The sequence below is a fragment of the Lissotriton vulgaris genome, chromosome 11 (genome assembly GCF_964263255.1).
Source record: "Lissotriton vulgaris chromosome 11, aLisVul1.2, whole genome shotgun sequence".
Taxonomy (NCBI): Eukaryota; Metazoa; Chordata; class Amphibia; order Caudata; family Salamandridae; genus Lissotriton; species Lissotriton vulgaris.
Genome location: NC_141699.1, coordinates 270,272,282 through 270,286,885, shown reverse-complemented (window position 1 = coordinate 270,286,885; position 14,604 = coordinate 270,272,282). Strand labels below are relative to the sequence as shown.

Below are 14,604 nucleotides of genomic sequence, written 5' to 3'. Positions count from 1 at the left end.
AAACCCTCCTTCTTTTGGCGGGTGGATCCTGTAATGGAGATTTCTCCACCTCCGCAGCCGATGCTGATCCTGGGGAACCCAGCTGAGACCTTATGACTTGAGTCTGGTCCAAAGGTTCACTCTCCATCTCATGCACCACTTGCCTCACAGGTGCTCTCTCCTGTGATCTTGAAAGAGATATATTCACTGGCTGCGAGACGCTTTGCTCTCCGGATCTCCGTTGATCCATCGACGGTGGCTGTTTCGACGACGAGCGCCAAGCAGATAGACGCTCCCTCGACGTCGACCGTGATCTCCTAGACTCCGATCTCGAGTGTCGATGACTGTCCTTCGACATAGAGCGTCTCGCCGTTGAAGGATGCCTGCTCGACGACGACGGAGGCTGCTTCGACGCCGACCGCCGATGCTCTGGCGGAGACGGAGGGTGCCTTGATGTCGAATGCGACGGAGGCTGCCTCAACGTTGAACGCCATTGACAGGGCGTCGACGTGGGCTGCTTCGACGTCGATCGATGATGTGTCGGCAGAGGCTCCCTCGACGCCGAACGACCACGACTAGTCGTCGACGGAGGATGTCTCGACGTCGAACACCGGTGGCCAGGCGTCAACGGAGAATGACACAACGTCACAGTATGACGATGCTGCTTTGACGTCGATTGGCTCACCGTCGAGCTCTTCTGCTTCGACGGTGACCTACCCCTCGGCGCTGTCTGTAGCGGAGGTACCTTGAATGTTGACGCTGAAGACATCTTCTTCGTCGCCGTCGACTGCTTCTTCGACGCCGATCCTGAAGCCGAAGGTGAACAAGTCGGGGCTTCTTTCGACGTCGACCGCGCCCTCCGATCTTTCTGCTTCTTGGGAGATCTTCCTCTCTCAGAATTCTCTCTCGGTCTTTGAGAGTTCTGGATGTTAAAACCTGGCAGTGTTTATAGGTTTTCGAAGAATGAGAGTCTGGTAGGCACAGGATACACAGTGAATGAGTGTCAGTCTTGGCCATCTTCCTTCCACATGAAGGGCATTTGTCAAAAAGGGAAGGCATCTTGACAGGAAAAACACCTTTTTTAAGCCTAAAAAAGGTAGTAGTAGCACCCTAGGTCTAAAAGACGTCGAGTGAAATAAAAAATTGTAGATTAACAAGAATATTTTTTGACAGAAAGTCAAAAAGAAAGGGAGCTGTTTCACCAGGGTCCTGACTGAAGGAGCCGGAAAGAACAACTGACCTAACTGTCACCCCTCAGGCATGATGGGAAGCCTGGGGTCCGGGTGCCTTAAAGGCACGGTGCCAGTTTTTGTTGAAAATCGTTTCATTTTCTATGCTATTGTTTTACAATGCAGCCTGAGGGCTAACAATGTCTATTTATAGGCAATTTTCAGGATTTATGAGTGGTTTTACTCATTAAAACACAAAGTTCAAGGGAAATTTGACATAATGTGTTTTTTTGTTTCCTTACTAATTGCAGTACATGTACATGTGTTTAAATTGTTTTAGCCTCAGTTTGGAGCTGCATTGGTGTGAGAAAAATAATATATGTATGTACATATATGGGGAGCGAGATATATGTGTTTTTACATATATATTTTTATATTGTTTCCGGGGTCCCGCACATGGGCGGGAATATTCAGTGCTTATGACTATTGATGAGGATCCCCTGGAAGAGAATGTGATTGTGTTGTTTGTTGAATGATAGGGGTATTAAAATGTCACACACTTGCCCACGGTGACCTCAGTTCACCTATGTGCAGTAGTTGGAATGGAATGGGGTTGTCTAAGCTTTTCAGATTTCTACTGGTGTGCTGCTGTAATGCTGCATTCGGTTTTATTTTGCTATTCTTATTATCAACCGCATACGGTGATTGTTATAAGCAAGGCAAGATTGTACTTAACAGCTACAAATTAGGCTTGGCTATGAAGGTTTCTGTAGTTTTGAATGTTTCCTTTATCACAATCATAAAACTGTAATGTATACATGGTGCGGCTGTAGCATTGTAAGCTCGACTGCCTTCTGTATTACCATTATATATATATATATATATATATATACACATACACATACATATATACACACACATCTTTTTTTACCTTTATGCTCCGGGAGTGGGCTGCTCTTCATTGTAAAATATATATTTGCATCTTGAGGTACAGGGGACTAGCTTTAATGTATTGTCTCTCGTTTGCAAGTGTCTAGATAATCAGCTTGGAATCATTTTAATAAAATGGGGCCACATATATCATTATTTCAAATAGCGATTACCTAATTGTGATTATTTGCGAATTGCAATTAGGTCATCGCTATTTGAATGTATGAAACTCCATGAGTTTCATTTAGAGTTTCCTAATAGGTTGCAAATCGACCTACCTCATTAATATTAGTGAGGCAGGTCGCAATTTACAACCCATTAAGAATCGACAAAATAATAGGGATGGTGGCCTGCTGTGGTCAGCAGACCACCATGTCTGTGATTGCTTTTAAATAAAGCAATCATTGTTTTTTAAATGTAGCCCATGTTCCTTTAAAGAAAATTGGCTGTAGCTAAAAAAGAAAAATTAAATGTTTTCTTTTCATTTTTTTAAGAGTAAGCAGTAGTCTGTGGGATCACTATCTGCTCTTAAGAAACATTTTTACGAACATTCACAAAGGGGAAGGGGTCCCCAAGGGACCCCTTTCTGTTTGAGAATGGGTTATCACCTACTTGAAGTAGCTGGTGAAATGCAAATGTTTTGCAACAGCATTTTGGTTGCAAAACATTCCTACATATCGCTGCGATTCAGTATTACGAGGGACACCGTAAACTCGCCCCTTCCTAATTCAAATCGGTATGTGTTCGCAATTCCAAACTGCGATTTGGTAACGTTACCGAACCGTAAATTGGAATTCATACATAACAAAAACATTTTACCGGTCGCGACCGGTAAAATACATAGTGCGTTCTTTAGTTCAATCCTTCTCTGAGAAGGTAAGTGGGATGCTCTCTGCATCAAATCATATTACAATAGTTAGATCTGGAAAGGCCATCCACCATATCGCAGCCATGTGACTACGCTTACTGTCACGTGTGCGTAGCTATAGTGATGTAAGCGTGTTTGCAGGCTTGGTCGCCCTCGTTATCAAAGGTAGATGACTAGTGTTGTGGGCTTACCTGTTCTTAGGATCACCTGTGTGTTTTATGTGTGTGGCTATGCTGCTTCCAGTATCATGATTGTAGGGTGCACTGCTATGAAATGGCATAAGAACTCTGAGGTGCCTATGTCTGGTGTTGGACTAGAATGATGAAGTCCTGAGTAAGCTAATCTAGGTATCGCGTGTAGTTGTGCAGTGGCACTGGTTGGTGTATAATGTACTAGGAGGCATCTGTGTGCACTGTCACTGGATGAGTATGTAGTGATAGGCATTGGCATTCTGCCCGTGGGACACAGGTGCATGAATGCAGCATGTCAGGTGTTGGAGAGGCATGGGATAGAAGTGTAACAGGTTGTTCTCCTCTTCAGCATGACAGGCATGTGACAGGAGTGTAACGGCTGTTCTCCTCCTCAGTGTGACATGCAGAAGCTGACAGTGGATGAATTGAAGCGGTTGCTTTATGATACTTTCTGTGAGCATCTATCCATGCGGGACATCGAAAATATCATCCAGACGGAAGAAAAGAGCAACCTGGAGAATCCTGAGTCTTGCCCAGTGGACGTCGAAAGTAAGTAACATCAGAACACACACGCAATCTGCACCTCTCAGTCCCCTTGCCCTGAAAATATCATTTTCCAAACCTCGTCCAACCCTGATACCATTAAATATTATTTTTTACATAACGGCTACGTTACACCATGAATTTCAAAGATGGACAAAATATGTGACGCATTTAACACACAAACATTAAAACTGTCCCAAGCAAAGAAAAATCCAATCACCAAACCCTCCCTCTTGTATCCTGTGTACGTAGACCATAAATTACATCTTAACATTAAATTCACTTTATACCTCTTTGGACTATATTAGACACCAATGCATGCCCCATTACTTACTCAGTGTGCAGAAAGGGAAACCAATACCAATTTAAAACAAAGAGAGAAACTATGAGCGTATGGAGAGGAAGAGAGAGCGTGCAGCAGATAATGCAAACCTAACCCATTTCAAAAAGGCGAAGGTGGTTTAAATCAGGAACTGTGGAACTATCTCAGAAGATGGTCAATCTGACCCTTGTAGTATGACTCCGGGCTCTTCTGAGTAGCCAGGTGTTAAAAGGCCCCGGATTGCCAACTCTGATGTCACTAGACCAGGCACTTAGGCCTGGAATCATTTGACCTAAACCTGGAAGCAGAGCAACAGAAGCTGAAGGCAGATGCTAAACCTGGCCGCACTGACCTTGCACCTGCACAATGGGGAGTGCTGTAAATGTTTCCTCAGCTCTCTCTTCTCCTGCTCTGCTCTTCCCTACCATCCGTTCCATGTACCAACGGAATCTCTTGCATCCATTACCCATCATCTGACCTCCTTGTCCCAGTCCTCACATAGTTGAGAAGTTCAACCTCCCAGACGGGTCTTTCTTTTTAAGTTTGAGTTTATTAAAATCAAAAGAAGCAGGAACAGGAAAAAGAAGAAACAGTCAAAATGATACAACCATATAGAATATACAATAATAATATAAAATGAGAAAAGTATTACAAAGTATCAAGTAAAACGTAAGAGAATGTCAATCGGACCATGCATAAGAAAAATCATCATTAGCATAGAAAAACTAAATAAATAACTGGTGATTAGGTAACGAAAATGCTAAAAGACATTGGGAGAATCATGGTGGTTTTTGAACCTCATCTGATGTAGATTAGGAAGTATTTATCGATGGAGCAACAGAAGATAAATAATTGGTCAAAGGAAGCCAAAGGAGGTCACGTTTGATTGCCAATGAAATGGGAGAGACATAGTTTGTGTCAAGGCGGTGATTAAAACCAACTGCATTCCAGGATAGATAGAAGAAAGAGAGCCTAGAAAAATGTTAGTAATAGAGAAGGGAAAGTGAAACTTAAATATGTTTTAATTTGGGACCAAACAAGTTTCCAAAACTGGAGAATAGGGGGGCAATCAAATAGCATGTGTTTTAAATCTGTAGAAGGGCATGAGCAAGACCAACAAGTGGAGGGAGTGTTTGAGGAAAAGGTCGACAACAGTAATGGAGTAAATAAAATCCGATTATAAATGAAAAAAAGGGTTTGTGTGGTGTTGGCAGCCCTAGAGGTTTTATGAAGGTTCAGCCATAACTTGTCCCACAGGGAAATGGACCAATCTTGAGAAAAATATTTTTCCCAGACTAGTTCAATCTTAGATTTAACTCTGTCCGCTGAAAATTGGAGAGATTTATAGAGAAAAGAAGCGGAAGGGGAATGGTCCAATGCAGATGATACAGATTGAAATATTTTGGGAATGTCATTAGTAATGGGTAGAGACTGAAGGTATTGAACAAGAATGGGACCAAGTGAATCATATTGTGAACAAGAAGAGGAAGGTAAGGAAAATAGAGATTGAAGATCAGTGAAGAGAAGAGGTTGATTATGAGACAAGAGTTGGGAAATCCATCTCAGGCCACGAGAATACCAGGACTTCCAGAATATTGAACGATTACGAATCTTAAGGTGTTTATTATGCCAAATAGACTGTAGGTGAATAGAATGAATAGATGGATAAGAGGAGGATAAGAAAGGAATGAGAAGCTTACGAGAATGAGAGATGATAGGGTTTCGAAAGGAAGTCATGGAAGAAGTAAAGGATAATATTTCACGAAAATCAAAGAGAGTAAGAAAAGAAGATTCTAGTGTAAGATAGAGAGGAGGGTAGAAGGGAAGATCAGTGGAGAGCCAACGTGCAGTCTGTTTCAAGGAGAAAGCTTGATGGTAAGTTTTAAAATCAGGGAATTTAAGTCCACCAGTAGATCTATCCTTCTTCAAATTGACGAGGGCTATACGAGAACGTTTACCTTTCCACAGAAATTTAAGCAAAATAGAATCGATGCTCTTAAAATAATGATTATGAATATGAATAGGAATCATAGAAATGGTGTAAAGTATAAGTGGAGCTAACATCATTTTAATGGAGTCGAGACGGCCCCACCAAGAAAGAAAGAGGGGGTTCCATCGGGTAATGGCGTCATTCAATTTTTTGGAAATATGTTCAAAGTTTACTTTAAGTGTATCAGATAAGTGGGGAGCAAACAAATTCCCAAATACTTAATCTTCGATGGTTGCCAAGAGAAACCAGAATGTTCAAAATGATGTTTCTGACAAAGAGTGTTTAAAGGGAGAATTTCACATTTATCAACGTTAAAACGATACCCAGAGACTTTGGAAAAAGAAGAGACTTGATGCATGAAGAAAGGGAGAGAATATTTTGGGTCAGAACAGTATAAAAGAATGTCATCAGCGTAAACCGAAAGTTTAACTTGTTGGGGACCGAAATGAAAACCAGAGATATTATCATCCTGTTGAATTTTTGTAAGAAAGGGCTCTAGAGCTCAAACAAATAATAGAGGAGACAACAGGCAACCTTGTCTAACTCCTCTGTGTAGAGGAAACTATACCATTTACAAAAATAGACACCTGGGGGCTGGAATAGAGTAATGTAATGAGAGAAATAAATTTAGGTGGAAAGCCTGCCCACTTGAGAGCCTGAAACATAAAATCCCAACCTATCCTATCGAAAGCATTCTCAGCATCTAGGGAAATAGCAGCCAAAGAATGATCAAGTGTGGGAGCTTTACTCAAAATGTTGAAAAATACCAGTGAATTGTCAGAAGAGAGACGCCCTTTAACAAAACCTGATTGCTCAGGCCCGATTAAATCAGGCACTAGAGGATCTATCCTAAGAGCCAAAATTTTGGTAAAAATGTTATAATCCGTATTCACCAAAGAAATAGGGCGGTAGTTCTTACATAAAGAATGATCCTTATCGTCTTTAGGGATTAAACAAATCAGAGCTTCTTGAAACGTACCACGAGAGGAGCCAGAGTCGAAAAAGGATTGAAATAGAAGCAGTAGTTTTGGTAGGAGAAGGGAGGCAAAGTGATTATAAAATTCAATGGTAAAACCATCAGGACCAGGAGCTTTGCCATGTCTTAATACCGAGACAGCATCAGAGATTTCTACCAGGGAGATGTCAGATTCGAGAGACCCAAAGTCCACATGATCAGAAGGAGGTGAAGGAATAGATTGAAAATAGGAAAGTATGTTGGCCAGCTCAGGACAAAATTCTGGAGTGTAAAGCTTTTTATAGAAGGCGACAAACTCATTTAGAATATCTTTGTCTTTAAAATGGGAAACACCAGTAGACCCTTGAATAGATTCAATTTTCGTTCTTTCTTTCCATATTTTAAGATAATTGGCTAATAATTTCCCCATTTTATTCTCACCCCCATAAAACCGAGAGTTACATTTTAATAAAAAGTTCGAGGCAGCATTTGTGGTAAATTTATTAAAAGTAAATTTGGCGTCAATAAAATCTTTAAGAGAGAAATCAGTATTGGAGTGGTAATAAATATATTCAAGTTGTTTGATTTTATTCAAAAGCTGAGTAGATTGAGCTTCCAGAAGTTCCTTCTTTTGTGAAACAAAATTAATAATAAAACCTCTAGCAGCTGCCTTAAAAGAATCCCACACCATTACAAAAGGGGAATCAGGGGATTCAATAATGAAGAAAAACTCAGTGGCAAAAGAGGTGAATTTAGTACAAAAAGTGGGATCAAGTAGTAAGGAATTATTAGACCTCCATTTTCCGGGTTGGGGGGAGAAAGGAATAAGATCAATATCAACAAAAACAGGTGCCTGGTCTGAGATTAAAATAGAACCAATTTCAGAATGAATGGCATGTTGAGCTAAAGATTTGCTTAGAAAAAGATAATCATTACGGGATTGTGAGTGATGTGAAGGAGAGTAAAAACTATATTCTCTCAGGTCGGGGTGACATAATCTCCAAATATCCACTAAAGCATTATGATGAACAGTGTTAGTAAATTGAGAGTGCATTTTAGAAGGGAAAAATTTAACTTTGGAATTTCTATCTAAGATAGGGTCAAGTATTTGGATACAATCACCTCCAAAAATAATATAGTCATCATTAAGTGTAAGCAATTTCTCCGAAATAGCAGGCCAAAAAGATTTATCAACACCAGTAGGAGCATAAACATTAAAAATAACAATAGGAATCTTATCTATAGTTAATTTAACAAGCATCCAACGACCATCAACATCATGGTCTTGAGAGACAATAGAAACATTCAACTTTTTATGGCATAAAATTACAACTCCATTTTTCTTACGAGCAGCAGGGAAATTGAATACATGACCCACCCAACCACGTTTAAGTTTCAAGGCTTCAGCTTCTGAAAGATGGGATTGCTGAAGAAGGGCCACATCAGCGTTTAGCCTAGCTAAAAGAGATAGTACCTGTTGCCTTTTAATTGGGTTATTTAAACCTTTAACATTCCAAGTGACAACCAGAAAAGTGCAACAGAGAAGAAATCTGAGTAAATACTATGTTTAGCAGACTAAAGAAGAGATTGTTGAGAAAAAAATAAGGTAGAAAAGAGTAAGAGCTGAAATATAAAGAGAGAGAAAGTAGAAGGATGAACATAGATTAGAAACAAGGAGATGAAAAGGAAGCCAAGAAAAGTGAGGGGGAGAGAATAAGAGAAAAAGCAAGAGAAGAGAGAAGAAAGTAGTAAAACAGAAGACAGTACATGTCAAAAACAGACGACTGAGAAACATACATACAAATACAAGACGAAAAAACGTGGGTGACGACGCCAGAAGACGACGACAACAACAAAATCAAACATCACCGAAAGACCAATGGAATACGGCACTTCACATGACTTATGGGAAACATTGGGGTGAGTAGGAGAAGAGCACACCTGTGAAAGAGAAAGATTGATCAAGAGAACAGAAAACATATGTTACAAAACAATGCAAAGAAGTATTAAGGGGAGCACATAATGCGGGAAACCGAACTAGAAACGACTAAAAAGAAAAATTAAAACTGATAATTTAATCAATTCTTGAAGTGTCCATGACGTCAGGTCCATGCTCGCGAAGAAAATCTTGCAGAACTAGGGGATCTTCATATGTCGTAGTTTTATCCTTGTAGGTAACCTTGAAGAGGCAGGGATGGAGCAAACCAAATCTGGCATTGGGAGCACGTAGCTGAGGACGCATATCTAGAAACGTTTTCCGACGATCTGATGTAACCTTAGCAACATCCTGAGAAAGAAAAAGGCGATGACCCTTCCAGATAATCTGCTTTTTAGATATGGCAGCTGATAAAACTTGGAGAAGGTCAGAATATTGTAGGGACAGCATGATGACACCTTGGGGTTAGGTAGATACTTTCGGGCCAAGTCTTTGTGCTCATTGGATATTGAAATTAGATGAAGCAGGTAGATCCAATATTTTTGGCAGAAAAGATTGAAAAAATTCGGTGGGAATTGATCCCTCAATATGTTCCGGAAGACCATAAAGTCTAAGGTTATTCCTTCAGTTACGGTTTTCCAAATCCTCTGCTTGACTTTTAAGAAGACAAAAGTCCGCCTCCAGAGATGAAATCCGGGAGCATGATGTCTGCAGAGATTCAGTCGACTGTTCCACTAGGAGCCCACGGGAATCCAAATAGGACCATTTATCAGGTAAAAATTGTAGAGTCTTAGTAGTTTCCTCCATGAATGGTTTTGGGGCACGAATCTCATCCAAGATTAAATCCATAGAACCAGAAGATGAAGAAGACCCTGGGGAAGGAGGATCTTTCTCATGGAGTTTAGTAGGAGACACACTGAAGACAATGAAGTCAATCCACTCAGGGGCCCCCACCAACCTCTGCCCCCACCACATCTTCAACAGAGCCGCCAACACCATCGCACCCATGCTCTGCCACACCATCAACCGCTCCCTGGCGACCGCCTCGTTCCCCGACAACTGGAAACACGCCGAGGTCAACCCCCTTCTGAAGAAACCCTCAGCGGACCCCACCGACCTCAAAAACTACAGACCCATCTCCCTGCTCCCGTTCCCAGCGAGTCATCGAGAAAGCCATCAACAGCCAACTCGCCACATTCATTGAAGAACACAACATCCTCGACTCCTCCCAATCCGGCTTTATAAAAAACCACAGTACGGAAACCACCCTCCTCGCCGCAACAGACTACATCCGCACCTTACTGGACAAAGGAGAAACAGTAGCCCTCATCCTCCTCGACCTATCAGCGGCGTTCGACACAGTCTCCCACCGCACCCTAATACGCAGACTCTACGATGCAGGAATCCAGGACAAGGCCCTCAACTGGATCTGCTCCTTCCTCTCCGGCAGGACGCAGCGGGTCAGACTCCCCCCTTTCCTCTCGGACCCCACACCTACCACCTGCGGAGTCCCCCAGGGCTCCTCCCTCAGCCCGACGGTCTTCAACGTCTACATGGCTCCACTTGCCCCCATCGTCAGAACCTACGGACTCAACATTGTGTCATACGCAGACAACACCCAGCTCATCCTCTCCCTATCGAACGAGCCCAACACCGCCAGACGCAACTTTCGAGAAGGCATGGAAGCCGTCGGCAAATGGATGAAAAACAGCTGCCTACAACTAAACACCAACAAAACAGAAGTACTCCTCATGGGCCCAAACCCCGACGCCTGGAGCGACACCTGGTGGCCCACCGCCCTCGGAAACCCGCCAACTCCCACAGACCACGCACGCAACCTGGGAATCATCCTGGAGTCCGAGCTCAAAATGGACCGCCAGATCAACTCTGTCTCATCTTCCTGCTTCCACACCCTCTGCCTCCTTCGTAAGACCTTCAAATGGATCCCCCTCGAACACCAAAAGACAGTCACTCACGCCCTGGTCACCAGCAGACTCGACTACGGCAACGCACTCTACGCCGGAATAAACAAAAACCTCATCCGCAAGCTACAGAACATCCAGAACGCCGCTGCAAGACTGGTCCTCAACCTGCCAAAACACTGCCACATCTCCCAGCACCTGCGCACACTCCACTGGCTCCCTGTCGAGGCGAGAATCACCTTTAAGATGCTCACCCACGCACACAAGGCCCTCCACAGCACCGGACCAGCATACATGAACAGCTGACTCAAATTCCACGCACCCCAAAGGACCCTACGATCAGCCCAGCTTTCCTACGCCGTGGTCCCTCGCACCAGAAAGACCAGATCGGGAGGCCGCTCCTTCTCCTTCCTCGCGGCCAAAGCATGGAACGCCCTTCCGCTCCACCTCAGACAGACAACATCGCTCCCCATCTTCGCAAGAAACCTCCAAACCTGGCTCTTCGACAGACCCCCTGCTTGATGGAATGGAACCTGCACCCCCCCCTCCACCCCCCCCCCCCCCACCCCTAGCGCCTTGAGACCCTTACGGGTGAGTAGTCGCGCTTTAACAAACTCCTGATTGATTGAATGGAGTTGTTGTTGGAAGTTTGCTTGGGGGAAGAATTTTCGCAGTAGCACCAGCTGCAGAGTCGGATTTGTGCACAGTAATTTCCTCCATGTCTTGAAGAGGTCAGTAGGAGTCCGAACAAAGAGCGGCTTTAGCCAATGAGGAAAGTTTTAGATTCCACAATTTCCCCATATAAATGAGACAAAATGATATGGAGAGGAAACCATATTCCCAGCTTCACAAGAGAAGTAAAAATCAAAATATAAGTATTACAGGAGGAGTCCGAGGGAGAAAAAGTGGAAAAGTGGCTAGCAATAAGTTTCACATCATGGAAGAAGATATACTCCCCATGTGAAGTAAAATGGCGGAACTGTAGATTTATGGAGAGGCGGGGGTAATCCGAAGATGAAACACTGAGGACAGCATTCTGAATATAAAGTAGGCAATTGCTGAAGAAAGTCTCCAAAAAGAGATCAATTCCAGTAGATATATTGAAGAAAGGAACAGATGAAATAGCCATCTCGACGAAAAAACGGCATAGGTGCGATTATTGAAAAACAAAATGGCGGACCTAAATGGGCCGATTTACGGGCTCAAATATGTCCTAATTGAGGCGACAAACATCACATATAGCTCACCAAATCGTAAGACAAAGGAAGCTGGTGGCAGAGATGAAGAATGACCGATGTAGACAGAGTTGGCCATCTGGAATCGGGAACCGGTGACCGAGCCTCTGAGCTACACCGCCATCTTGTGCGGCGTTCTTTCTTTTACTACTGTAACGCACAGTGATATGCTTCTCACTTCCCCTCTAACCTATTTATACTTGCGAGGTCGACAGGCTTGATGTAAGGTAGAATTTATATACATGTTGCATTTATACTTCCTTGCTAGGTATGCGCTGTCTTGCAGGACAGTCAGTGAATTTAGAGCACCATTCCTGCTCCACGCTCCCACTCATGTTTGAAGTAAGCTTGGGCTGAGTTCGCGGAGGTGTAAAAAAAAAACCTCTGCCGACCACAAGCGGCGGAGTGCGTTAGATAAATGCCATTTGCTGTGATTTTTAGTGCCAGGTGCTTGTTCGCACTGTGCAATCATCACAAATGGCACCATGCACAGCGCAAGCGGGTGCTGCTTCCTTTCTGCCACTTGAGTAGAATTTTACACAAGCAGCAGCTTTCTCAACGTGAACGGATGGTTTCTCAGTGCGAGAAGTCACAAGCATACCCAACCACTTGCAATGAGAAATCTGACCAACCGCGTTGAGAAATCTCGCCATGAGGTTGATTTTCCACGCTCGCCCACTTAATATTGATGACTGCGAACAAGGAAAAATCTCACCGGGAGGTGGATTTTACTCACTCGCGCTAGCCAACTTGACGTTGCCGAACGTGAGCAAGGGAAAAAACTCACGGAGCAGAGTTTTTCAGAGCTCCACGTAACGCGGGGTGCACAAAACTCTGCAAACTCCGCGAGCAGAGCAGTGTTCACCGTCCAGACTTAGTTTGTAGCTGGGGCAGAGGGAAGGAGCCAGACAGAAGAGACTGGTGATACGGCGCTCCCGCCTCGGTTAGGTGCTACAGCGTGCGGCTGGGGGAACAGCAGCTCAGTTTGCCTTGAGCCAGACATTTTCTTGTGGGATGAAAACGGGTCCCCACCCAACATATACCATAACAGCAAAGATTATCTATGAGGGTTAGCGCTGTTCTTGATGACTACCAACCAGTACCGCTGCACACAGAATAATCCTGAGACTCTGGTGGAAGAGGAGGTCCTCTGGATTTCCAGGGGAGACCTGGAATTTTTAATGAAGCTGGCTGTTGATGCTGTACTGAATGAGCCTGCAGCTAAAAGGGCCAGAACAAACTCAGCAGAGGAACAGGAGTTAGGCCCAAAGGGCCGCTATGTTCAAGGGACATATCTTCGCAAAATAATAGCCCACATTAGGGATGTATTGTGTTTTGAACGAACACATCAGGAACAGGATGAATATTGCTCACAGTACAACACTCCTGCTGATAATCTGCTACTCAATGATGTGAAAAGGAACATAATTGTCAAGGAGCGGAAAGATGTAGACAAGGCGTAAATTCCTCGGTTTTGAAAAAATCAAAGGTACACTCTGAAACATGTAAGGAACAGTTTTTGCAGACAACAAAAGTGAACACAGCACTCTTGTCAATGGCTTCCATTGCCTACATGAAATTCCTGGCCCAGTTTTTCTTGGATATTTAATTTGATAATCTCTGGCCAGTCCAGAGGTTCAGGGAGGAAGCTAAATGTTATGATACAGAAATCTGCTGCCAAGAAAAAAAATCTTACGCCCATTCAAGCTTTTTTTCAGGGGGAAAAAATATTTTCAAAAGCAGATAATGCAATCTCAAAGGAAAGCAAAATTATTTTTCGGGCTCGACCTGAGGCCGGGCGCTAAATTAGCGAGCAAATTACAGAGAAAGACCTCTCAAACCCAAGAGCAGCAGAAATTACTATAATGAAGTGGGAGGAAGGCTGCAAGGTTTTTTCCATCAACTGTCAGAAGTGATAGTGAGAATTATTTGTTCCTCTCAGTTATAAAAAGGCACTACCTCTTACAATTGAAGGAAGAACCTCCAACAAAGTGGTTCAAATGTACACTATTGCCAAAAGACCCATTAAGAGACTCCATATACCAAGGCATTCAGGAGCTAATTTCCAATAGTGAAGTGGTGCAAGTTCCACGGAGCAATACTATTCGACCAGTTTGCGACCTCCAGGAACTAAACACCTTTATGTCTCTAGAGACTTTCAGAATGGTAACACTCCAAACCATAATCCCACTGATTTAAAGTGGCGACTTCTTACCAACTCTGGAACTACAAGACACCTTCTTTCATGTCCCTATTGATCCACACAGTCAGAAGTACCTGAGGTTTGAGGCAACCACTACCAATTTCAAGCAATCTCGTTCAGCCGTTGTACTTCACCCATTGTTTTCACAAATGTACTAGCACAAGTGCTCGCAGCATTACAGTTGAAGGAGATATCTATTTTTACCTATCTTCAAGATTGGCGTTTGAGAGCTTCCTCCTTTTCTAGGACGCAGCAGAATGTGAATACGGTTGGCAGCTTTCTTCAGCATTTAGGTCTAATCATCAACCAGAAGAAGACACAATTGGTACCACCACAGAAAGTAACTTTTGTAGGAGTGATC

The 14,604-nt window shown here is 43.3% G+C and overlaps 1 protein-coding gene across 1 annotated transcript in view; it reads left to right on the top strand.

Annotated features, from left to right (window-relative positions):
• Window positions 1-14,604, top strand: part of CABP7 (calcium binding protein 7) — a 575,747-nt gene that overhangs the window by 536,125 nt on the left and 25,018 nt on the right. The window contains exon 4 of the mRNA XM_086944739.1: window positions 3,533-3,686. Coding sequence (XP_086800865.1) covers window positions 3,533-3,686 — 154 coding nt within the window. The remainder of the gene's footprint in view (window positions 1-3,532; window positions 3,687-14,604) is intronic.